The sequence below is a fragment of the Lynx rufus genome, unplaced genomic scaffold (genome assembly GCF_022079265.1).
Source record: "Lynx rufus isolate CCGP_SWC_20201006 ecotype Redwood Valley unplaced genomic scaffold, mLynRuf1.p SCAF_5, whole genome shotgun sequence".
In the NCBI taxonomy this organism is placed as follows: domain Eukaryota; kingdom Metazoa; phylum Chordata; class Mammalia; order Carnivora; family Felidae; genus Lynx; species Lynx rufus.
In genome coordinates, this window is record NW_025814867.1 from 88,903,294 (window position 1) to 88,930,523 (window position 27,230).

General features: G+C 43.4%; 1 protein-coding gene across 7 annotated transcripts in view; it reads right to left on the minus strand.

Annotated features, from left to right (window-relative positions):
• Nucleotides 1–27,230, minus strand: part of KALRN (kalirin RhoGEF kinase) — a 670,515-nt gene that overhangs the window by 202,613 nt on the left and 440,672 nt on the right. For all 7 annotated transcript variants that reach the window (XM_047099540.1, XM_047099539.1, XM_047099542.1 and 4 more), the window contains 8 exons: nucleotides 24,200–24,269; nucleotides 21,714–21,803; nucleotides 16,519–16,611; nucleotides 12,163–12,274; nucleotides 10,201–10,391; nucleotides 9,664–9,765; nucleotides 8,213–8,355; nucleotides 5,136–5,238 (listed from right to left, as the gene is read on the minus strand). In XM_047099540.1, coding sequence (XP_046955496.1) covers nucleotides 5,136–5,238; nucleotides 8,213–8,355; nucleotides 9,664–9,765; nucleotides 10,201–10,391; nucleotides 12,163–12,274; nucleotides 16,519–16,611; nucleotides 21,714–21,803; nucleotides 24,200–24,269 — 904 coding nt within the window. The remainder of the gene's footprint in view (nucleotides 1–5,135; nucleotides 5,239–8,212; nucleotides 8,356–9,663; nucleotides 9,766–10,200; nucleotides 10,392–12,162; nucleotides 12,275–16,518; nucleotides 16,612–21,713; nucleotides 21,804–24,199; nucleotides 24,270–27,230) is intronic.

The window sequence follows — 27,230 nt, forward strand, 5'->3', positions numbered from 1 at the left end:
TTGCTAAGTACTCCCAAAGTGTAGGCATCAGGATTACCAAATTCTGATAAACCAGGTGAGGCTCTAAGGAAGTCTATTCTCAGAACGCTCCTGTAGCCAGGCTTCCCCACCTCTTGTTATAGGTATCATGTTACTGCAGTGAGTGACACTGTAGGAATCCTTTGACTTTCCCCTTAGCTGAGCCCTCACTGTCTCTAAACTGAGACTTCCCTACCAGTGAAACAAAATTTTGGCCATGACCCACTAAACTGATTTGACAGTCCAGTTTAAAAACTATTAAGTTAGATCCTGAAATCTCCAGGCTTCTTCACGAATTTTCCTGTCCCCCTTCAGCACATTGCCATTATCAGCCCACCTTGTATATTAACTTAGATCACATTAGCTTGTACTTGAAACTTCTCATTTGAATCACAATCAGCTCTGGGATGTTCTGATAGTGTTCTTGCCCTTAGAATTTTTATGGAGAATAACATCTGCAACTCCATGTCACTTCCACTTCCCTGTATTCAGCCAGCCCAGACATGTCTACAAATTTATAGTGATTTTTAGTTGGAGAGTATCTCAACCAGGATGGGTTTGTAATGTTCAACGGAGTAAGCAGTTACTGAAGATGTGCACCATGCCTACCCCACACAGTAAATATATGCACAGGGGCCATCACTGCGCAGGTGGCTGTTTCTGGGCCATTAGCTGGAAATTATTCAGCAGACATCCATCATGTTGAACAAGCTACTTCTTCACTGCCACTTCATTCCGAGCCTTACCTCCCTGGAATTCTATAATTCTGTATTTCTTTGAAGTGTGGTTGCAAAGTCCCATCACTTCATAATACACACACATACAGAACAGTCTTAACAGTGGAACGCCCAGAGTAGCATGAGCATGTTTTGGGTGGAACAGAAAAGGGCTCAGAGCACAACAGAACCAAGTAAGCACACCTATTTGCCTTCATAAAATAACACTTTTGCATAGGACAGGTGTAAGGTAGAACTTAATTATGCAGACCCATCTGTGGGTGAAACAAAAGCAACTTGGGGGAAAGCGATCAATGCTATTTACTGAAGCCCCCATGCTGGTTTTATTAGCACTTAATGAAGAATAAAGAATACCAGACTGATTCCTCATCATAGGGAGATTCATAACACAAGTAAGCAACCCCAGATCCTCTGCTACACAGAAAAGGGGCTGGGCATTAGTCTTCTATCCTCAAGCTTGTCTTTTTAGCAAGTATTTGGATGAAGCCACAGATGGTATATTTATCTAATAATGCTGGGAGATGTGGCTGATGTACTGGACAAAATTTATATTCCAAATATAAATTCACACTCAAAATGTACTAGAATACTGGGATGGAACTGAACAGGGGAAAATCTGATAGATGTAAAGTGTTCCCACCCTCAGGTTACTAAGTCACCTGTGCAATGAGGGGGGTCCACGAAAACAGGCATGGAGATTTGATAAGCCAACCACTGCACACCACTCCTAGACACATGTACCACCTTAGGGAGGAGACTAGGCATAGCAGCCCTAGAACAAGAAGCTGAATTTGTATTAGTTAGATCACATCTGCTGTATTAAGTACCATTCTTGTATGCCCCACTTTATACAGATCGTTACACACTGAAGGAAATCCAGAGGAAGGCAACCAGGGTACGGGAGGGTATGAAAATACACTGATACAAGGAACAGTTGGAGAAACTGAGGACTTATAGACAGAAGATTAGAAGACAAGACAACCGTCTTCAAATATCTAAAGTCCAGGGGTTGCCAATGGCCCACGATGCTACAATTTGATGATTAAAATGAATACCTGACAGTAATGAATTATAATCCATCAGCTACTCAAATAACCCATGAGCCAATGCTAACAACAAGTATCTAAGCCTTAGATGCTAAGGGCTAACAAATGGAAAGAGGAGTAAAGTTGCTCTGTTTACACACAAGTAAGTTGAAGCTACATCTGTTCAGCTATAGAAAAGAACCTGCTGATAGTCAATGAACAAAGAGGGCAGAATTCTACTCAAGAAGTAGATCCTCACAACCTGTTAAATAATTGTGTACTCATATTCATAGCGCCTAAACTTTTGTTTTCCCTCAAATAATGGTGGAAAATTAACCCTTACTGAATGTCTTATAGGTGCCAAGTAAATGTATTTTACTTAATCTTCCCAAGGACTCAGTGAGATGGGTATTACTTGTCTTATAGATAGGGAAATTAAGGGACAGCAACTCACACAACATGACACAGAGGGCAACCACCAGAGCTGGGATTTGAACCCAGATGTGTCTAAACTCCTTCCACCCCACCACAGCACACAAAATACACACAAGGTGATTGGAGAGGTCCTAGGGCCCCACAGCTCCTCAAGTTGGTCTGTCATGACTCTTTAATGGTTACGTTTTCCTCATCTACCCAATATAGTGGGGCTGTGCTCTAATTCCTCTGGATTAAAAAAGGAAGACTGGGGCCTTTTCTAGAAACCCATTGTTAAAATGACCCTGATCTCTGTGGGGTGAGTCACAGCTGCCCTGTTGAATATGATTCAGTTTAGCTGAATCAGTCCATTTGGTTACCTTGTTCTTCTTCAGAGTCCGTTCACCTGACTATTTGGAAACCAACAAGACCAGTTTCCGGGTCTTCTGGTACAGTTAGGGGAAGGCTTAACACTGTTGACATCTATGAAATCAAAGATCCCACTTAATGGTTTGCCTGATGAAAGGGAGTGTAGGAGGACATATGGCTGTCCTGGTATCACTGTTCTGTGATAGAAGAGTAAGAACATTCTAAATTATAGTGCATGGTCACAGACAGGCCCTCTATTTTATTCTGAGAGTGTGACTATTTCTAGGTGATTTTTCAGGTTTCAGGTACAGAACACAGAATCTCTCAAGATCTCCAGACCTGCTGCCCATGTTTCCCAGGGTCTGAGAAGGGATTTGGGGGTTCCTGTTCCCAACAGGCCAGGTTCTCCAGCTGACTAATGCTTTCTGCTTGGAGGTAAGGGAACTTCTAGATTTCTTTAGCACATTTAAAAATACAATGTTTATATATCTGGCTGCTTTCAGACCAGCTGTTTTAGCTGCCCCTCAATGCTGGAATTTTCTGAGATCAGGGACTATGTTCCTTCTGTTCATTCATTCCACAAGTCTTTCCCAAGCATCCATGTGTGCTGTGGGCCTAGGACATCAGTGAAGCAGACAGACAACCCTGCCCTCATCAGGGCTTAACGGCCTGGCTATAGAGACACACATCAAACGAAAATTACACAAAGAAGGATTCACATTCAACAAATAGTCCACATCACTCTATAGTATCCAGCACAGAGCTCGGCACGTGGTGGGTGCTTTTTCACGAATATGTGACTAATGTTTTTATGGAATGTGTAGAAAGACCGACCAGCCAAGTTAATCTTAGCATTGGGAGTACAATGCCTTGGCTTTGAGAGTGAGGGAAAAACGTGACAGTGAAGCAGAATGATCTGGGTTCTAGTTCCTGCTTTTCCACTAATGACTAGAACCTTCTTGGTTGAGTCACTCAATCTTTCTGGGCCTCAGTTTCCTTACTCATAGAATAACATGTAAGTAACCAAGATTCTTTGTTAACAGTGACGTGCCTGCCATCAGAAGTGTTCTAATCTAGCCTCACTTACCTTGCCAGAAGACAAGGAATGGCTGGAGCCGAAGACAAGACAAATGCCCTGCGTCTAGGTCAGGGCTGTGGGAGGATGGAGTAGCAGCTGGAAGGGATGGATCCCCTGGGCTAACAGGCTCTCTCTGAACATGGGAAGCATTGCATTTTGCTTCCCACCCACTGACTGTTTAAAAAGAAACACTCATTTGTGGGATATTCTAGGTTACATTTCTAAACAACACATCAAAGGAGAAAGGGAGGTACAGGAATAGTTTTCTTTGTATGTTTTTACAAGTGGAAAAAAACAATTTTCCATCCACTTTGATAGTCAAAAATGGCTTAGAAACTTGAAGGCAGGACATCAGACAGAATTAGCTTGAATGTCCTTGAATACTAGTCTAGAGTGTGATTTAGCACCATGATCTTGGAAACCATGGGGCAGTCTTTTTTTTCCCCCAGTAAGAAAAAAAATTTAGGAAAAATCCTAATGAATGTAGATCATCTTTAAAAAAACATAACTTAGAAAACAAAAATGAAGCAAGGACACAGCCTGTTGCCTGAGGCTGAAGGACTAGGCCAACATATTGGGTCTTGATAGACTAGGGCCAAATAGTCTTTGGAAATCCATACCTTCATTCATAAAATCACTAATATGCTGCAAAAGATCATTTCATACCCTAACACCCTGAGGTAAGGAAATGATTGTAGGGTTAGAGACAAAAATCTTCCTGTCTCTGCTGCAAATTTAGACAGCTGAATTCTTCCCCTCGCTTGAACAAATACATAGGGTCTCTGCTACAGTCTCCTTTCTTTCACTGCCTCCAGAGCTACTAACTTCTTGCTTGTTTGCTCCAAAATATAAGAGACCAAGCGACCAGGCTTTCTTGCAAGACTATTACATCCCTCCAAGCTGCTTCACGCACCACCACTTCTTGGTCCTCTGTGCCTCAGGAACTGAGCCCTGATACTCTGGCCCAAGGAAGGCATCATTTCCACTGGAGCCCCTTCGGAAAGAAGGCCCTTACCAAACAGCATCTCTGTGGCCATTTGCCAAATCACTGGTCTTGGTCTAATTTTAGATGATTCCATTCAACCATTATAAATAGGAGCCAATCATAGCCACTAAGGTCTCAGGAAACTATCCCAGCCTCAGCGCCCTGAGGTCCAGCCTCCCACGAGGCAGAGCCACCCAAGCCGCCCAGTGGGACATCTCTAGAGGACGGGAGACCCAGACCCTCTCACCCTTCAACTTTGCTCCTTCTGCTAAACTCTCACGACAGGAGAGGTCTGGCTGATCACCTGGTCTTTTGTCCCCTCAGACGACATCTCCACACTATGACATAGCTCCTCCAGCCCTGCTCTTTCCACTTTGGCTGGCACAAAGAAACAACCGGTTCCTGAGGCTGGGCTCCATAGTGGGAGAAATTCCTCTGAGGGTAACTCTCCAGGGGTGGTTAAGCCAACAAGAAGTCTTGGGGGAAGGAAGGTTGGGACACTGTCCTACCTTGTCACTGTCCACTGTATTCTGAGAGGTCCTAGAGGCGATAGAGATGGTGTCTGGCTGGCTGCTTCCATCCCCCTGGCTGTCAACATCCTCCACTCCATCCCTGCAGGAAGAAGAGAAAAAAAAAACAGGGGTGGGGGTGGGGGGAACCACTGTGGGTTTAGAGCACACTAGGATTTCCAGCTGTGCTGGCAGAGCAGAGTCTCAGCACTTTCGAACAGGGATTTGTCTAAAATTATCCCACTAAAAGGAGCAGCCCTATGTGATTTTCGAAGATGTCACCTTTGCACTTAAGCACACAATCCCTTTGCTGATAACTGAACACAGAATGATCCCCCCACACCATAACTCCTCTGACCCATGGTATAGAGGAGGCAGTTATTTATTTATTTATTACTGGGAATGGGTCTACAATAGGCAGTAGGAAGAGGTATATCCTACTTAGAACCAAGGCTTCTATCCAGCTGACTGGGTGATCTCTGACAACCCCAGAGTTTAAAGTGTTCAAATAGTTTTTCTACATGCTGTAAGAGGATGGGGGTTAGTTTATAGCTGGCTTATAAAGAAAACAGAGCTGATAAGATATTTTGACTTGTATTTCTTCTGCTTAAGAAAACGACGTGAGATATTCCTCCAGAGGAGATAATCTTTGGGGAGTTCCTGATGCTGGATGCTCAACTCCTGTGTATGGAGGAAGAGATTATTTCCTTCAACTTGGTGGGTCCTGTTGATCTCATGCCTATTTATGATGACTTCTTATCAACACAAAGTCATCATCTCAAAGATCACAGATTCCACAGTAGCTTTTTGAGTCAGCTTGCTCCTGAGCATCTCTTGAGTGTACTCCCGGCATATGCCCTTCCTGGGCCACTGGACCATTTAGCTGTCCCACTTACATATCCCTTCAATTCTCCAGCTTAAGAATTATGTCTCAGTCCTGCACTGAATGCATAGCCAGGGCAAAGGGGATTAGATGCCTGGGAACTGGTGAGGCTGGGTGGTCAGTGTCAGGAAAAACTGAAGGAGGTGTGGGCCAGGGACATGGACATGGAAAAATTAGCACAAAACTTGACAGTTCTTCCCAGCTTATGAAGGTTACTCCCCTGATGCTACTTATGGAGAAGTAATGGCATCAGGAAGTTGCTGCATAAGGATGACACCACATGGACAAAATTCCCCATATACTGAAGCCACCTCACAGAGTCTAGACAATTATGATCTGGTGTACATGGACGTTAGTGTGCATGCGGGTACAGTATCTTCTAGTCACCAAAAAGTGCCTTCTCCTGCTCAGAACACTTCTAGGTCAACTGCTTTCTCACTGCCACTTACGGGCTGGGAAATGCCAACTTATTTTAATAATGTAAGCCACACATTCATAGGAAGGAAATTCTGCTGTAAAATGAAATTCCGTGATGCATTTCAAGACCAGGAATAAAGGACTTGTAGATCATCTGCTGTTTTAGATATCTGGGCCGTTGCTCCCTGCCATGTGCACAGAGTTGAGAGTTGGCTGTACTTTGCGCTTCCCACCATTCTGGCCCATCGTGGGCCCTTCTGGTCCATTGCAGATGAAGCCAGTTCTGAGGGAGGTGGGGAGCCCATCCAGGAGTGTGGGTAGTGTTCTCCAAGCCAATTCACTCCTCCGTAAACTCTGTCCCCATATCTTGGGAGCCGAGCTAATGAAATTACAGACAGCCTGACTGTTCTCTGCAGAATCTGCCAAGGCTTTTCACCCTCCTATTTCAGGACAATGACAGAGAAAAGGTGGGAGGCATTTCCAAGATATGTCCACCTCATGTTCTATAGATGCTCAAACTCTGCTACGTAGGAAAAAGGGGCACTTTCACAGGGAAACTTGAGCCAACCTCACCTGAATATCCTTTCCTGCATGCTCCTGGACATTGAGTTCATAACATTTCCACTCTACCTTCTATATTAAAGTAGAGGCCTCCTACAGCAAGGTCTGCCTCTAGTGCTAAAGTAAGTCTATTCCATCCCTGGATCCTGGATGCAGGTAACTGAAATGCAAACAATTCCTCCTCCAACACATTCATAATTTGTCCTTCCAGCACTGAGAGGTGACTTTATTCTGGCCATGCAGGTTTGGGGGCTACTGTCCTGTGGTGGTATCTCTCCCTACCTTAGTCACACCCTTCTTTGGGCTACCACCTCCCTTTGTACTAGTGCTACTATCCACAGGTCCTCAGTTAATGCATCCTTGTTGGCACCAAAAGGTCAACTAAATCCTTGTGATTTACCCCGTTCATGAATAGGGGAGGAAAGGAGAGCCTGTTGCCGTCAATGACTATCACCCCAGAACTCTGTTTTGTTTTGTTTCAAAGTTAACATGATGGTTTTGAATGCTTTCTTTTGAAGTGCCCTCTAAAAGAGTCATTGTGAGCGACTGTCACATGGAGACTTGTGAAAGGAACACCTAGGAAGTCTTCCACCAGTTTAGGGCAACTGGGATTCAGGAGGGCCCAGAGAGATAAAGATACAAAAAAATCAGTCCCCCTGCTTATCTCAGATAAATGAACGTGAGGACTCAAGGGTTACAGAAGAGCTGCAGTGATAACCCCATCATACCATCCCCTACCCATTACAGTATGCAAAACTCATTTACTGTCTTACATAGTCCACTTAGGGCCCCCCTCCCTCCCAAAGCCTTCCCCGGACACTCCTCTCAAGTGCTCATCTAAAGTCCCCTCTGAATGAATTTTTACAGCATTTACTGTCCCCATCAGCAGCACTCGTTCTTCTAGTCTAACCATTCTGCGTGGGAGATACAACTGTTAGATGGTTCTCGAGGGAAGGGACTCATCATGCATCTTCCCTTTCTCTTCTCAGAGCACCCAGCAGAGTGTCTATGAAATAAGAGGTGCCCAATGAAGCCCTGCTGAATTCAATTGACAGTTACTGGTGAGATGCTTAAAAAGAAGATTGCTCATCTTAGATGGGACTTCACAGAGAATGGTGCCAACTGCACAGCACACCCCTTCTGTGGAAGCAGAGGGCGACCCCACTCCCGCTCCCGGAGCATGTGAGGCAGTGCTGAGAGGAGAGACGCTGGTTACCTCTTACTATTGTTCCTCTGTTTGGCTGGTGTTTTGGGGAGTTGAATTGGCTCCTTTAAAGCTCCTTTCAGGTGAATGATCCTCTCTTGAATCACCTCTCGAATGTTCTTGATCCACTCCTGCTTGGTTTCTATGTTGGAGGCCTGGAGTGCCACAGAGAGAAACAGTAAACACCCCATCTTCCTTTGTTCTCAATCCTCCTCCTGCAGGCTTAACCCACTACTTTTAAGGACACCAAATGTTTGAGGAATTCATTTCTATTTTACGCATATGACTCTTCAATTCTTCTGCAACTCCTAGAATGGGGCTATAACCTCAAGACTCAATGGACACTTGCACGGGGGTGATTTTCAAAGTATTTAATACTCCACATGGCACTGACCAATACTGACATCTGTCCTGGTGTGGGAGCATATGTGGAGGTCCCCCGCCGGGCCAGGGATGAACACATCAGTTACCAGATGCTGGGAGTTCTGGGGAACACTGGAGATGTAGCAAGGGGCATTTGAAGGCAGTGGCTATTCACCAAGTGGTATGGGTCTATATCAGCACATTCAACTCCTAGCATGGCTATATAGGCTTATGCTGACTGAAAGTCAATGCTGGGTTTTTAGCCTGGTAAACATGTTAATTGAAGGCACTTCTACCATCTCATAAGTATCCCATTTGTCTTTGTGGAATTTTTTTCAGGTAATTCTGTCTGATGGCAGGTGGCGGCTAGGCAGGCAATTCCTAGTGAACAAGTGTGAAGCATTTGTCAGGGTTGGACCATCTTTTCCTTGGTGATAGCCACCCACTGATAAGCAACTGACTGATGGGTGCCCCATCCGCAGGACCCCTTCTTGGTTAGATGTACGTTACCACGAGCATATTCCCAGGCTGTGTGAGCTCTGGAAAGTTAGAATGACTCCTTAAGGCCCTCATCTGGAGAAAGGCCCTTTCTTAGTACTCCTTTCAATCAACATAATTCCCTTGCTAGTGTGATTTATGAGAGCTTCTAGAATGTAAGTTTCCAGAGGACAAGGTCCATCTCTCATTTGTAGTTACAAGCAGCACTGAGCAGAATACCTTCTATGTAGGTGTTCAGGAAAAAGTATTGAACGAACGTGGATCAAATCAAGGTACCTTCTGTCAAATGGTCAGTTGTCCTTGCCCTTGAAGGGGACACGTGGACAGAACATATCTAAGTGGGCCCTGCTGAGGAAGCGCAGCAGCTACTCCCTGCATCCCTCCCTCTTCATGCGCTTGAGGGGATCGACTTAGGGGACCACGGATCTTTGAGATTTCAAGTCTATGTCCATGATAGAACTTGCTTTTTGATACCAATGTGATACTGCCCTTCCCGGTGGAGTCTCCAGGCCCCACCTTTCAGGAATCATGTGCCCCAGCCCCCTGCCTTTCTCCTGCCACCCTCAACCCTCAACCCAGCCCCAGTGGAGAGCAGTACTTACCTTCAGCACTGTTTTATTGTCTGAGGAAGGGGTGCGCCCAGACCACAAGGCGAATTTGCAGGGATCACCTTCTACGTGCTCCGTCACACCCAGCTCTGAGGTCTGTAGACAGGAAATGCCTGTGAGAGGCGGGGAAGGGGAGGGCAGTGGGAAACTTAGGGCTGGGGTGGGAAGGGAAAGGTGACAAAGAGGAGAGGACCGAGGGAGGGGCTTCTGTCAATCAAACTTCAACAGACTGGAAGCTTTGTTCCTCTACCCAGGCTGAAAGGATCTACAAGCACCTGCCTGATTAGCAGGTTGCAGGGAGGGAAGGTAAAGAGGGAGGCGCTAAAAGCAGACATCAAGAAGAACGATGGACTCTAAAATGCAGAAGGGGGAGTCGAGGGGGCAGCTTTCCAAATAGGAGGCATTTTCATTTGTCCAGGATGGTTTTGGTGTGGCACCAGGGGAGAGATGAGCTGAGTGTTCAAGAGCCCTTCCTGCCCAAAGGCTCTATGACAACAGGGAGACTTGTCTTGCCCCACCTGCCCCACCTACCAGTAGCTTGTTCTTGTAAACATATTTCGTGTGTCCTGAAGAGTCTTTGATCTCCTTGCTAAAAACCAAGGAGATCTCAAAGAGGAACAAGTGCCGCTCTCGCCCCTTCCGGATCAGTGACTTTGGGTCCCACACTTGAAAGGCATCCTGGAGAATCAGCTCCCCCTGCACATCCAGGTTCTCGTCGAACCCTGAAAGACACCCGTTTCCACCCTGTGGAGTTTCTGTAGCACCCCATCTGGGTGCCATGGTCCACTACCCTCTTGGAAAGGTCTCCCTGACTGTGAGCATTCTGTTCCCACATCGCTTTCTCTCTCTGATTCCTGACACTCCTAAATACTTGAGTAGATAGCTCTAGGGAACTGTAATCAGATCTCCCTTTCTGCACCGGTCTCCTACACATAACCAGTATCAGTGGTATCTTCTCAAAAGCCTGGGACCTCCTGCAAGGGCAAACCCCATATCACCTTCTTCCTCTACAGCTCCCCACAGACTTGGGTTCCGAGCTCTGACTGGGGTTGAGGACTGTCTGATGGAGTGCCCTCGACTCCACTTTATTTGTCATTGCTGTATTTCTTACAGTCTATTCCCAGGACTCTTCCCTTTGATGGCTCCTGTCCAATGTGGTGCACAAGCCTTTAACAGCTATATTTATTCCACTTTAAATTTGAACAGGGGTTCTGAAACTTAGTGTGCTTGAGAATCACCTGCAGAGCTTGTCAAAACACAGATTTCTGCCCACTCCTGCCCCTAGAATACTGGGATTTGGTAGCTGTGGGGTGGAGCCCAGGAATTTGCTCTTTTGACAAGCTCCCAGGTGTTGCTGCTACTGTTCCACATACTTGGGGTAACTGGATCCAGAATACAGGTCAGGGACAGGCTGGAGGAGAAGGGTGCTAACAGATGAGGACACCCAGGGCTGGGGATGGGGATGGAATGCAAACAGAAAAGGGGGCAGAGAACTGTGGCAATAGGAATATGTTCAGATGGTTAGTGCTCAGTCTGGAGAAGGTAACCAGGGCTCCGCTATATGAAGAATTATAGCTTCCTATATTCAGAGTGGCCCAGGAAGTAGTGAGACCAGACCAAGATTAGAGGTGGGGGAGGTGGGAGGGAAGGTGATGGTGAGAGATGGAGTCCAGAGGAGAAAAAACAGCCCACAGCTCTGCATATTTACAACAGACTACACGGATCCCCCTTAACATCTGTTTTCCAGACCAGACTGGAATGTGGAGTCTGAACTCATCCGACAACTTCCGCCCCAGTGCAACTGCTCTGCTCCTCTGTTCTGTGGTGTTAAGGGCATTTTATTGGAGTCTCACTCTACCAGGTTTCTGGGTCCCAAGACCATGGTTCCAGTGGACTAAATGTACATTGGTGAAGTCCTATCAGGTCTGTCTGGCTGGACTTTTCTCACCTGCTAGGAAGGCCGTAAGGATGGTTGCTTACCAATGTGAACATACCCAATGCCACTGAACTGTGTGCTTAAAAATAGTTAGAATGGTAAATTTTATGTTATGTATATTTTTATTACAATAGAAGAAAAAGAAGAACATAAGGCTGGAGACCTTGGATGTATGTCCACATGCATGCAGAACTTCTACTCATTCTGATGACAAATGCGATGCAAATGCTATTGCAGATGAACAGGACTGCTGTGGGTCAGGGTTCTAGCACATTTATAGTAAGGATGATGGCCTGTCCTGGACTACCTCCCATGCAGTGAGTTATCCACATATCCAAAACAGCTGAGGTCTGATTCTACCTGGAGGCAGGTATTGATCGAGTTGGCCCCTGTGGAGCTCCTCTCACACCTCCTGAGGACCTATGTAACAACTTGCCATTTCTCCTCTCTTCCAGCCTTGCCCGTTGCCTGACATCATGCCACTTCCTTCCCACAACACAAGCTCCCTAGTCTTAGGAAAGGAGGAGGCCCCCCAGGGAGGCTGGGAAGACAGCTACCTTCCAGCATGCTGACATGCATGGCATCATTGGCTTTCTTTGGGACACTGAGCATCACCTCCAGGCCATCCTTGAGCTCTCCCTTCCCTTCTTCGCAGCAAGTTAAAAGTTCCTGGGGAAAAAGTCGAGACACAATTAGAGCCATTTGCCCCAGCTTTCCCACCCTCCCACCACCTAACCCATCAAGGTGATTACAGACCAACTTCGTTCTCCATAATGGTTTCCTCTAAGCTATAAGAAAAGTGGGGTGGGATGGAAAGTTATCTCCAAAGGATTCTACCACTATATTTCTTCCCTAGACTTAGCAACAGACATCTACTTCTGGCACCACATTTATTTATGTACCTCTTCTCCCTAAATGCTGACTTCCCACCATACTGGGAGCAACCTGGGCTCGTAGACATTATAGGTTTATAGAATTTCAGAGTTATAACATATTTTTAGATCATATAAATCAGGAGTTCATACCTTGGGACCAGTATATGGGATTCTGGACTAGTTCTTTTTAAATCTTAAATCTAGAATCTACCCACCATGCCAACCCTATCTCCCCCATGACGTCCACCACGCTGAGGCTTCTCAGAGCATGCCCTCTCTTACTTCCTCATTGAAGACTAGGTCAGTATTCTCTCCACAAAGACATATAGTATCTGGTTGATGGAGAAAAAATAATCTTCAACTATCTTAAAAATTCTAAGGGCCATTTGGAGTGATTTTGCCCAAACCAGAGGAATATTGGCATTCATTTTTCCTATGAGGGTTATTGTATTTTGTTCGTTTTGACACTGGAAACAAAACAGTTAAGCAACAGATCTGCAATCCATACCCTCTCCTTCTGTAGGGGCTGGTGAAGGCAGAGGATGGGTGGATGGGGTAGAGATGCACTTCCAGGAAAGAAAGAAGTTGACCAGATCAAACCCTGTAAACATGTCAGACTTCCTGGCTAATGGTAGTACCTAGCAGGAGAATCCTTATCTATGGAATGCTTTTAGTAGGATATATCTGGTTTGTCTAGGACTTCTTACGGTAAACAAACCTGGAATCTATGGCTTTAGGGGCATGGCTCCCTGTAAGATATCACATATGCTATGCAACTATCTAAGTAAATAGTATGTTTCATAAACAAAATGGCTCTCTTCAGGGTAAATGATATTATACAAGATATACCATTTAGAAAGTCTGTGTGTTAGTCTGGGCCACAGCATATCCTGATGCTCCAAGAAAGAGCTTAGAGCTGTTGATGGTTCTGGACTTCTCTCTGCGTTATCTCTTCCTTGGGATTATTTGTATCCTTGAAATTATTAGTAAAAGCTTTATACTTGGTAAGATATCTGATTAGTGAGCATCTGACACGAAACTCCAATCCTTTGCGTCATCTCGGATACAATCCCATATGAAGAAGGGAGCTTTGAGTGCCCAAAGGAGAGGTGAACTGCCTCGAGCATGTTGGGGAGGCAGAAGTGATCAGTTCTCAGCTCGGTCCTTGGTTCCAGTCGGTATAACGGCATCACTGTTCAGAAAGTTGCACTTACTTCTGCCAACCTGAAGTTCTCTGACTCTCCCCAACCCTTTCCTAATTTTAACTCTCCTGACCTTGTTTCCCATACATCCTCAAAGGAATTTCCAGGCAGAAGCACAAGAGACAAATAAGAAATATATGCTTCAGTGTGCAATAGAAAATTCCAAATGGTTTAACACCCCAAAGCAGTGTGGCAAGTCCATCAATCAACCACCAAAGCCCATAAATTCTCCTTGGATCCTTGCTATACTTGTTATTAAAAAGAAAGCTCCAATTTAATTTAGACTTCAAAGGACATCTGTAGCAGATTTACATGGAGAATACTGAACACTAACTGACAGATAGTTTTGACTTTCATGCAACACCCAAAGTGAGGAATCCCAGAGGATACTGATAATTAAATATCAGCTTATTTGGAATAAAACTGTCTTTACTAAGAAAATAAATCCCATATTGTTTATTTATAGTAAGAGCTCAGCAAACTGAGCTTTTACTCCGCAGTACTCTGCTACCAATGCATTTATAAGAGGTCAAAATTACCTTGGTAAATCTTTTTTACAGATTTTCCACAAATTCCCACTACTTCATTTTTTTTTCCTTCTCAGTTACCTGCACAGTCATCTCTTCCTAAAACATCCAGTTATAGAGTGAAGGGCCCAGAGCCCACCCACCCATCACCTAAAGCAAAACACAGGGCAGCCTGTCCATCCTCCACTTTCCTCTCTTATCTGTGTCACATAATTATCCGGGGAACTTCAGCCCTGTGGGATTAAAAGGGAGAGCTGAAAAGCTATATTTCTGTTAGAACTGGATCTTACGTTTTAAAAAAAATTTTTTTAATTGTTTATTTATTTTTTGAAGGAGAGAGACAGAGCACGAGTGGGGGAGTGGCAGAGAGGGAGACACAGAATCTGAAGCAGGCTCCAGGCTCTGAGCTGTCAGTACAAAGCCGGACATGGGGCTCAAACTCATGAGGCAGGCAAGCCGTGAGATCATGACCTAAGCCGAAGCCAGACGCTTAACCGCTTAACTGACTGAGCCACCCAGGCGCCCTGAACTGGATCTTACTTGATTTAAGGCATTGGCAAGTGTGGATGGGCAAGTTTCTGTTTTGTTTTGTTTTACTTTTTAATTTGCAACCCCACCAATTCCTGAAAAGCTTTGAGATGCTTAAATTTAATAACCACAAACATGAATTTTAAAAAATCTTCCAGTACAAGAAAAATCATTTTAAAGGGCCAAGCGTTAAATGGGATAGGGAAGGAGAGGATCATTACACACACAGAAATCTGGGCTAAGGAGAAACCAGTAACAATACAGTAGTCATAATAGGGACTCAATGCTAATTGTCTGATAGTCAAAGGCAAAGAAGGAGCTAAAAGCTCTTGTGATTTAAAGGTAGAGAGTACACCAATCATTTAGGAGAGAACCCCCACACCCTACTCTGAGATCTTATGAGAATTTCTGTGAGTCTTTATATAAAGAACTTTAAAAAACAAAGATGACATCTTCAAAAGCAATTCTGCCAAAACAGCCAAGATGTTCTGCACATTGTTACTTCTCACATGAGTTCTCAACAAAGGCCAAGGGCATGATGCCGTGTTGTAACTCTCTAAGCCATTTCTGCAGGGCTGGATGACTTGAGTGCCTGGAAGCAGAAGCAAAATGTCTCTTCTTGGAGACAAGGAAAGAGAAGGTTTGAAGGCGGAGGCAGGAGGGAAAGGGTGGTGCTAGTCCCTGACCTGACCCTCAGTGGGGAAGAGGTCCAGGGCATGGGCTCATGGGGCCCCATGGGGGCTCATGCTCTTCTCATCATGGAATCACATGTGCTAAGCAGGGAGACCCTAGTGGCTGTCCGTGGGCACCTCCAGTGTGACCAGAAATCTAGATGTGAAACTAGACTGGTTTTCAGGTTTAGTGAAGCTAGAATATCTGGGATTCTGCAAGCATCTCTAAACATGAGTTGAATTTCAGCAGATTTTCTCTGGAGCTATACTACTTACAACATGCTTCTCACTATCCCTTTATTCTTTGCATTTGAGGAGCAACCAGCCAAATATTCAAACTCAGGGAAAACTCTACCCTTACCCCTTGAGAATTAATATACATAGGGGTTATATAACTGCTTATAATATTGATTTCCCAGGCTTTCTGTGGGGGAAATGTCACATCTTCAGACTGTCAGTGTATCCTTCTCGGAAGAAGCAGCCCACATTACTTACTATTTTACATAATTTGATTATTTGAATTTTAAAGAAAATACTTTGGAGAAAATCCAAATCTGTTTGCTAGGCTCCAAAAGAACCCCTACCTAACATATGGGATCCTCCAGACACAAGAGTGTCATTGTGTTTTAATATGCACTCTTTGAGTGTTTTCTCTCAAAAACCTCATAGTCTTGATAAACACAGAGATTAAGGCAATGGTAGATGCCACTCTGGGCCTCCACTGTCTATGTTGACTGGCAGTGTCCCTTGACCCCTGACAGTAGCAGGGACCACCAGGAGGAATCTGTCCCAGGAGGGAAGAGCAAGTGAGGCCCTAAGTGTCAGCCATAACTGCTCCAAACTGTGCAGTGGTGGGCAGGTATGAAAGCAGTCAAAACGTGTTCCTGCTCTCATTTCTCCTCTGTCCCCCAGCAAATAAACACCTAGAGTTTCACAGGATAGGTCATGCAGTCTGGGAGCCAGCAAAGCCAATGGGGGTTCACCTCTGAAGTTTTGCTCTAGATGGAGGAAAGGTCTTGAGATGGAAGCTTTCCCATCCTGGGCAAAGCTGGGGCTCCCTGAACCTGATCAGTAGTGCAGGAGGAGGTGCCCAGAGGGGAGGGGAAGTACCTTCAGGAGCAGCTGGTACTTGGTGATCCTCTGGACGGGCTTGATTAGGTAGGAAGAGATGGAGTTGGCCAGACCGTGCCGCTGCTGTATCTCCTACAGGGATGAAAACAGGCACCATGACATACAAAAGGGTGTGTGTATGCATGTATCTTGGGAGGAAGTCGGTGGGGTGAGAAGAGAGCAAAAGGAAAAGAGGTAAAAATTATGAGGAACTGTTCTTTGATGGGGAGAGAACCAAGAGAGACCAAGACGAACACACAGAGAAAAGGAGAGGTGGTGAAAGGGGAGGAGCTTTAGGGAGAGAAAGCAGATTTGTGTGTCAGAAATGAAACTTATAAAGAAATGGGGAAGGATAAAAGTGGAAAACGAGAGTGAGGAGGTAACAGCAGACAGAAGGGTAAAGGAGAGGTGGTGAAGCAGAAAGCGAAAGGAAAAATCAACCCAGAGCGGAGGTGATCACAAGGGGCTAGCAGGACGATGAGAATAAGGGTGTGGGGCTCGGATTTCTATGCCGATGGCTCCTGAGTCTTCCTCTCCCTCAGTCTCCTTAAAACAGCACGAGGGCATATCTCCTTTACCATCCCTTCTCTCTTCAACTTAGACCCATCCCAACCCAGAATCACCACTGTATTCTTTACAACTTCTTCATTGTGATCAATGGCATCTCCCTCATTTAGGTCTCTTGAGCTGATAGCCATGGAGTCATTTTTAGTTGTTCTCCTTGTGTTATCCCCAGTGACAAGTCTTTCCTCTCCACGCCATTCATGCCCAGGCTACACCCATGACCTCCAGCTGCTGTTTGGGCCTCTAGCCTCTCATTTTACGCCATTCTCTATCCTGCCTCCAAAATGACCTTCCACGCCCCAAGGTGTAGGTGCTGTGAAGGTTAGTGAAGGGTCCATGTAGTCCCCGTGCCTCAAGAACCTTACACACCAGGTGGCTGAGAATACTCACACACATAAATAGCAACAAAGGAGATGGAAGGTATTCCCAGCGAGAACAGAGAGCAATGGCTGGGCCCAGGAGTGGTGGATGGCTTAGTAGAGATAAAGCCTTCAGCTGAGGTTTAGAGGATAAGTGGGGGTGGGGAAGTACAAAGCTGGACGAGTGGCATTCTATAAATGGAAAGCATATAAAAAATGCACAGGAAATAATCATTGGGTATTTATATGATAATGAGGACCATGCAGAATGGTATAGAAGAGGTACACCTGGAGTCCAGGAAAAAATGAAAAATACAGTCAGATAAGCAAGATATATTTAGGCCATTGATAGGGTTGAGCTAGATTAAAAAAAAAAATTAGGATTTGGTGGTGAGCTTCTCAATGGAAAAGTACTGTAGATTTTAAATAGGAGAAAAACATGGTGAAAGCGATGTCTCAGAGAGAGCAATATTTAGCCTAATAACAACATACAGGGCGGAGGTTGGGATATAGAGATGGAGAAACCAGTTAGGAGGTTGTTGAAAAATCCCAAGCGTGTAAACACAGAGTTACCATGCGATCCAGCAATTCTACTCCTAGGTATATACCTGAGAGAAATGAAAACATAAGCCCACACAAAAACTTACATACACTGTTTACAGCAGTATTATTAATAATAGTGAAAAAGTGGATACAACCCAAATGTCCATCAATTGATGAATGGAGATATACAATGTGAGATATCCACGCAATAGGATATTATTTGGCCATGAGGAGGAATGCAGTCCTGATATATACTATAACATAGATGGACCCTTGAAAGAATTATGCTAAGTGAAAAAAGTCAGTCACAAAAGAATACATATTATATGATTCCATTTTTATGAAATGTCCAGAATAGGTGAATCTGTAGAGACAGAAAATGTATCATTGGTTGTTTAGCACTAAGGACAGGTGGGAGGATAAGGTGGGGGTGATGGCTAAAGGGTGTGGGGCTGCTTTTTGAGGTGATGAAAATGTTCTAAAATTGACTGTGGAGATGGTTGCACATATCTGTGAATATACTAAAACCATTAAAGTGTTCACTTTAAATATACATATAATGTATAGCTATAGCTCTATCTATCTATCTATATCTGTAGGTGTGTACACGGGCTTGTCCTAGGCTAGGGTCAGTAAGAACAAAGCACTGGGAGGAATACAAGAAACATTTAATTAATTAATTAATTAATTAATCAATTCGTTAATTAATTTAATGTTATTCATTTTGGAGAGAGGGAGAGTTTGAGCAGGGGAGAGGCGGAGAGAGGGGGACAGAGGATCTGAAGCAGGCTCTTCTCTGATAGCAGAGAGCCTGCTGTGGGGCTTGAACTCATGAACCGTGAGATCATGACCTGAAGCAAAGTCGGATGCTTACCCAACTGAGCCACCCAGGCGCCCAAGAAACATTTTAAAGTTATGTGAGAGAGGACTTGTCATGTGGCCATGGAGGAAGGGGAAGAAGAGGGAATAAAAAACAATTTTCGCATTCCTGCCAGCTATCCCAGAAAGTAGCAACTTTCTCACCCGTGTGCCTCTTCCCTAGAGGTGTGGAGTTCTAGCTAGACTTGTCCGAGGGTGATGGGCAAAAGAGCTGGCAGCCTAACTCTCCGGGCAAAGGAACATCGTCTGTTTACTTGGCAGCTCTGGCAAGAGAGCACCGGCAATAGGGCACCTTTGACAGCCGTCCATCTCTGCCAGCTCTGGGAAGGCTGCATGTGGGGCAGCGAGGAAGGGAGGAAGGCGTTGCCTCCGGGGGCTAGGTCCGCCGAACCATGCTTGCTAACCAGCTTAGCATCAAACATCACAGCCTCACAGCTCTCACATCTGAAGTAGAAAATTCTGGATCGTGTGAAGGTGTGCCCCTTTCTGGAACTTCAATGTTCTGTGCACGCTTTACGATAATAGATACTAAAAGACAGCCTTTCTTAAGGGCTTATCTCTTTTATAGAATGAGGGCCTAAAGCAGATATTTTCTAAGTGAAGAACTTAGGGAACCCTTTCTGATGAAACAGAAAAAAAGCCACAAGTATTACGGGTTCTGGAAAGCTCTGGGAACAATCAGGAGAGGTTACTGAGAGGTTACTGTTCTCCCTCTCCACCTCTATGCCGAGATCCAGGGACTCCTACCTAGTGGACGGTTTTCCTGGCTTCCAGTGGTCTTCCCAACTAAAGTAGAGGCTCATCAGGTACTATGTTGGGAATGGAGGGTGGGGGAAGGGTGTAAAATTTGGAGGTTATCTAACTTACTAGTCAAAGTCTAGAAATTGGCTAGAAACAGGAATATGATGACCATAGGACTAAAGGAAAAGGCCAATTAGCACCGCACACTATGATGTGTACAAAATAAACCAAGCAAATCATCAGCCAACCTCAAGGGGCTCATAGGTGGGAGGAGGTGTGTGTAATAAAAAGGTACATTGATAACCCCCATAAGGGAAATTGTTATAAACACTATAAGAGAGATACAAAGTATAACACATGCATAGGGAAAGGGAAGGGTTCCTGCAGGACACATTTGACTTTTAAAGGATAGAAAGAATTCCGAAGAGTGACAGTGTGTGCGTGTGTGTGTGTGTCTGTGCAGGTGCATTTTACACACAGAGTGGTAAGGCAGAGAGCGCACTGTGAGCAAAGACGAGGAAGCGGGGGAGTCTGAGGCATGCTCAGAGCACAGGACATGGATGTTCAGAAAAATGCTACGTGGAAGACAGGACACAACGCATTTAAAACTTCACAAACACCCTTCTGCATACTATTGATGAGTAATCGACCAGAAACATGTTAAAGAAAATACATTATTAACAGAGGTAATAGTAGTAGAGAACATCCAGTATGATATCCAATAAATTCAGATACCAAGTTAAAGAAGTACTTTTCTTGAATTTTCTGTTTTATCAAATCTAACCTTAAAATTCCAGTTTGGGACACTCAGGACCATTTGCATATCAACGCTTCATTTAAAAAAGTCATGTATGTTTTTTCTTGCCTGGCTTTCTCCCATTCAAGGGTCATTCCTTTACAGAGCAATGAGACACTTGTGGAATCATTTCTATTTTGGCAGCATCAGTCTAGAAAGATGCTCAGAGGTTCATTTTGTAAACTTGAATATGGGAATGATGTTTAAATGTCTGTATTCCTCAAGGTGCCTAGAACACCATCTTCTCTATAGTAAATACTCAAATATTCATGGGAGAAATGAAAGCGGGTAGGCAGAAACACAGACCAACAATCATTAAAAAGTTCTGTATTTCAAGTTGTTGTCACTTCTGATGGGACTACCATAATGGCCATCACTGCTACAGTCTCTTTCTCAGTGAACTTCCCTCCCCCAATTTCTTCACGCCTCGTTCTTCCCTTACATCCTACATTGACCCATTTGATGCTGTTCACTTTATAGCCAACAGGTCACTCTTTTGGGCCTAGCAATATGTAGACTTATTCCATCATTCACTAGCAGGGATGGATCCTTGTTCTAAAGCAAGGGACCAGACAAAAGGTACATCAGTGCCATCTTTGCTTGGCTTCCATTACAGCCCAAGTGATCAGCACTGGCTGTGCTGTAACTCTCAAGGTCCAGGCCAAACCCAAGCCAATCATACCAGAATCACAAGGGTGGGACCCAGGTATCAGTATTTTCAAAACTTCCCAGGTGATTCAAATGTATAGTCAAGGTTGAAATAATTGCATGTGAGGAGTATCTCTCAAACTTGAGTGGCTTCTTAAAACTCAGATTGTTGGGCTTCAGCCCTGGAGACTCTGACTCAACAGATCTGGGGAGGTGGTCCAAAATATGCCTTTCTAACAAGTTCTCAGGTGATGTTGATGTGGCTGCTCTGAGGACCACACTTTGAGAAGCCCTGCATTTGAGGGAGCTGTGTATGAAGTAGCTGTGTATGCATTTGAGGGAGCTGTGTATGAAGAAGTGAAACATCTTAACGTGTGGGTTATACTGCCGGTCTCTCTGCACACAAGATGGTGGCCAGCCCAGTTTGGTGCTGAGGCATGAAGGACCAATGTTCCTTGTCTAAAACCACACCACTTGAGATGGGATGGAGTAAAACAAAAGACAAGCACTGCTTTGGCTTTTCTCCATGCTTTACTTCTGAGATAGAGGTTTGGGTGGCCAAATTAAAAAGAGGACTAAAGGATAAAAACCCACTATCCCAAAGTAGAGAAACATTTCCACCCACCCACTCATCAATGACTCAAGAATGGAAAATCATGGCTTACATCAAAGAAGGTGCCTGCATGCTCCAGGATCAGCTGGTTGGAATCAGGCTTGTTTTTACAGTAGGTGACGTACATCTGAAATTTGTCTGCCTGAAAAGAACAAAGGCAATGACAGGTAAGCATCTGTTAGCTGCTCCCTTTTGTTGACTGTGCCTGAAGGACCCATCAGGGGTTGTGTAGTTAAGCTCTCAGATATTGTGTGGCACAGGATTATCTATGGCAAATGTTCTGGGCTCATCTGCCCGTGTTCCCCTAACAAACTTGGGGATACTTTTCTCCTTTCTGCAGGTGGAGAAAGCTTGCTGAAAGTGAGCTTATTTTAATACTAGACTGTACTAGAAAGACTTTGAAAACCCAATTCACATAACGTATTTTGAAGTTGGATAGAATTTGTTTAGACGTCATCCCTTTTCTGGATTACCTACAATTGTGCTTCCCATCTTGAAAAATGATAGCATTTTCTCTAAAAACAAAACTCAAAGAATGAAAATAAAGTGTGATCTCAGAGGAAGACCTGATTGTATCCCAAATGTCTCCATTGGGGGTAGTTTGTAGGCCATGCCAAGTGTCTATGCCATCATCTCCAATTTTCCAGAAGCAATGAGGGGGAAAGGAAAGCAAGGGGACCCTCTAGGGACAGGGATGAACAATGAGTCCTAACCCAATTGTAACTTCAAGCCAACAACCTTGTAGCTTGGCAAAAAAATCATTTCTTGTTTCTCTTAGTACCCTCTGGGTTAGTACTCCATGTCCCTGCTACTGGGAAAGGTGTGCATATGTTGGCCACTAAGTAGTTTTCCCATTTGTGAAATGCTGCCAGTGTTGGTGCCTACAGAACACCTGGGATATGCTCTTCTGAGACAGCAGCCCAGATAGATATGTGTTAAGTATAGCAGGATCTCATTCATGCCAGCACTATTCTCAGAGCTTCTCTTATATATTAACTCATCTGATCCTCCTGAGAAAACTATGCAGCATCCCCATTTTACAGATGTGAAAACTGCGGCACTGGTTGGTTAAGTAACTTTCAATTCCCACAGTTAGAAAGTGGTAGAGCCCAGGCAAGCTGACTTCGTGCTTCTTGGTCATAACCACTGCCTTCCAGTATACTGAAACAACTCTTTCTAGCCTCATATGTGAAGATTATGAGACTTAACAAAGTCACCTTGGGATAATTCTGGGAAAAATGTGCCTATTTTATGCAATCATCAAAGGTTTTCTGAGACCAATTTGAGGGCTTATATACTACCTGGGAGGCATTTATCAGCCCTAGGACATAATGATAAATCCTACTTATGGCTGATTGTTAGGCAGATCCACAAATTGTATGAAACAAGAGGTGAAAAAAAATCCCTTCACTTATTTTTTTCCTCTACATTGGCTGTGCAAGGGATCATAAATTGTTGATCAGCATTAATGTGAACTGTGCACAGGCTCATGTATTTAGAGGTAGAAATTGTATTAACACAAAGTCTGAGACTTCCTTAAGAAATGAGAGTATGCCAGGAAGCAAACACTAAGGTTTCATGTAAAGAAAACAACTCAGGTCTTAAGCTGTGGAATTGGCTGTGCTATTTATTACATGTCAGTGGACTAGTCAACCTCCTAGGTCATCTAAATTGTTTCCATCTATAAAATATAAGGCATAACTATAGCCCTACCTATTCCATAGGTTGTTGAGAGCATAAAATCTCTGAATCATGAATACATTTTGAAAAGTAGCCGATTTTGAGTGGAAATTATAATGAGATAATTATAAAATAGAACTCCTGACCCCAGGGAAGGATTTCCATGTTTAGTTGCACTTAGTATCACAGGTGGATTTCCCTGGAGATGTTTGCATTCCCGTCATGAACCTGAGCTCAGAATAACATGGTGTGGATGCTAATGGAGACTAATGTTCCCATTTATATAATTAGAACCTGGTACATTTAGCCCATTTACTTGGCCCATGACAATAGCACCAGGAAAGAAAATGACTAGACACTAATTTTGTAGGTCAGAACTGGGATGGATACCTATGGAATCTGTTTTTCTCTATGAAGGAAGAAAATGTAACCAATGGTTTGATGGATTCCTGAAGGCCTAATTTTGCCCTAATCCTAATCCTGTAAAAACAAAACAAAACAAAACAAAACAAAACAAAACAAAACAAAACCAATGGTTAGAACTGGAGTGGCTCCTCTATCATGGGTGGTGATCCTGTTCCACTCTCCTGATGTCTCAGTTTTAGAAAGTTCCTGGAGAACTCAATGTGGAGCTTGGACACAATGTCTAAAGCCTTTTCCCAAGGAGGACTCTGCTCCTTGGGGATGGTCTGCTCCTCTCATATATACTTGTGCCCCCTCCCTAGAGTCCCTGGCACTGTGTTAGAATGTCAGTGACACTAGCCCTCAGGTCAGGCAGCAAACAGTATGCCATCTGACACCATGTACCCTCCTGGAAAGGATGGCACAGTGGGAGAAGAAGCATTTCAGGTCAGTTACCCAGGTAACAAAGCAGTGTCCCACATCCTCAGGCAGCTGCTCATACTTCTCCAGCTCTTTGAGGAAGATGCTGCAAGGGGAGAGAAAGGCTGGATCAGACATCTCTGTACTGCCTCCCTCCCCACCCAGATGATTATGCTGCGGCCATCACAACCCCGTAAGCTCTCCGTTATTTACACTTGGCTTCTGCATTCTTGAAGTGATACATGGTGAGGAGTAGTTTTAAATATATTAGAACTGTTTTCATTATAATTTACATTCATTGATTAATTAGTGCTACTTAAAATTATATTGTTTCTCTTACGGATTTACATTTCTCAGGTTGAAAAGAAATTAAATATCATACTTGTGTTGGGACTTTCATTTTAACTGCCACCATGAATCTATTTTTTATACAAGTAATCTGAATACATGGTAACATTAAAAAAATTCGTAAATACAGATATCAAAAACAATGAAATAAATATCATCTATGATCCCAGAGATGTAGTGGAAACATTTTGAATCCTACAGTAATTTCTTTCCAGTTCTTGGCTTTCTTCTTCTACCAGCAGGCACTTTGTGCTAAAAGTTATGAGTTAATGTTTCCTAATGCAGACATCATTAGGAAAGAAAATTCAATATGGAAAAAGTCACAATATATTTCAAAGCTGAATTGAATTACCAGGGAATTATCTGCCTCTGTGGATATCTATGCCATGGTTCCTTTATGTGTGAATAAATAATGAAGGGCTGACTATACCAATGTCAAGTTCATATATTAAACAATTGGATTGGGCTCAGAGAATATAAGCTCTAATGAGCCAGCATCACCAGAATGGAATTTGTTTTTTTTAAATCACACAGAAAGTTTTAGGGTGCCTGAGTAGCTCAGTCGGTTAAGCATCCGACTCTTGATTTCTGCTCAGGTCATGATCATGGTTTGTGAGTTTGTTCGAGCCCTGCATTAGGCTCTGCACTGACAGCGTGGAGCCTGCTTGGGATTCTGTCTCTCTCTACCCCTCTCCTGCTTGCTCTCTCTCTCTCTCTCTCTCTCTGAATAAATAAACATTAAAAACTAGAAATCACACAGGGGTTTTAAAATAAAAAATAATTATGATGCTGTGGGGAAACTCACTGATGGAAATGGAAGATATAATCTTTTCAAAGGACAATTTGACAATACCTACCAAAATAAAAAAAAATGTATACTTATCTTTTGTTTCTGCAACTTTAATCCTGGAAAATTTCGTATATATTTTAATCTACTTACGTAGAGGATGATGTAAACATGTGTATTCAATGTGTTACTGTTCATAATATTAAAAGGTGGACTGTAGGTGACAAAATAACCCATATAGCCACAGAACCGGATAGTACACAGTTATAACAAAAATGACAAGGCTTCCTATGTTTTCACATGAAAGATCTCCAAGGCAGGCTGTTAAGTAAAAAAAGCAAGGTGTGGAAGAATGTATACAACATGCCGCCTTTTGTATAAGTAGGGAATATGTACTCTTATTTCCAACCCAAGAAATTAATGGTCAAAGGGTACAAGGTCAGTTATGAGAGGTAAATCGTGAGAGCCACTATAAGCATAGTACCTACAGCTAACAATATTGTATTGTACACTTAAAGTTTGCTAAGTGTACGCTTACATTAAGTGTTCTTTCATCATCGTCGTCATCACAATCATCATCATCATCATCATAGAGGGAGGACACTTTGGGAGGTGATGGATATGTTCATGGCCTTGATTATTGTGATAGCTTCATGCGTGTACACTTATCTCTAAACTCATCAAATTGTATATATTATACAGGTACAGCTTTTTACATGTCAATCAAAATTTGCTATGGTGGTTTCTTTAAAAAAAGGTCATCAAACATGAACTATTGGGACTTAATCAAGATAAAAAGCTTCTGCACAGCAAAGGAAACAATCAACAAAACTAAAAGGCAGCCTGTGGAATGGGAGAAGCTATTTGCCAACAACATATATGATAAAGGGATAGTATCCAAAATCTATAAAGAACTTATCAAACTCAGTACCCCCCAAAATAAATAACACAGTGAAGAAATGGGCAGAAGACATGAATAGACACTTTTTCAGACATCCAGATGGCTAACAGACACATGAAAAGATGCTCAACAGCATTCATCATCAGGGAAATACAAATCAAAGCCATGATGAGATGTCACCTTACATCTATCAGAATGGCTAAAATTAACACAGGAAACAACAAGTATTGACAAGGATGTGGAGAAAGGGGAACCTCTTGCACTGCTGGTTGGAATGCAAACTGGTGCAGCTGGTCTGGAGAATAGTATGGAGGTTCCTCAAGAAACTAAAAATAGAACTACCCTACAATCTAGCAATAGCACTATTAGGTATTTATCCAAAGAATACAAAAATACAGATTCGAAGTGGTACATGCAACTCAATGTTTATAATAGCATTATCAACAATACAATATACATTGTATATATATAATGTATATATACACACACATGCACACACATACACACGTATATATATACACACACACACACACATATACACGTATATACATATACACATGTATATATATACACACATACACATATATATACAATGAAATATTACTCAGCCATCAAAAAGAATTAAATCTTGCCATTTGCAATGACGTGGATGGAGCCTGAATGTATTATGCTAAGCAAAATAAGTCAATCAGAGAAAGATAAATACCATATGCTTTCACTCATATGTGGAACTTAAGAAACAAACAGATGAACATATGGTAAGTAGGGGGGAAGAGAAGAGAGGGAAACAAACCACAAAAGACTCTTAACAAACTAAGGTTGCTGGAGGGGAGGTGGGTGGGAGATGGGCTAGATGGATGATGGGTACTAAGGGGGGCACTAGTTGTGATGAGCACTGGGTGTTGTATGGAAGTGAATCACTCCTGAAACTAATGTTGCACTGTATGTTAACTAAAATTTAAATAAAATAAATTTAAAAATTAAAAAAAAAGTCATTACCATAGGAAACCAGCTAAAGGAATAGGGTCAAG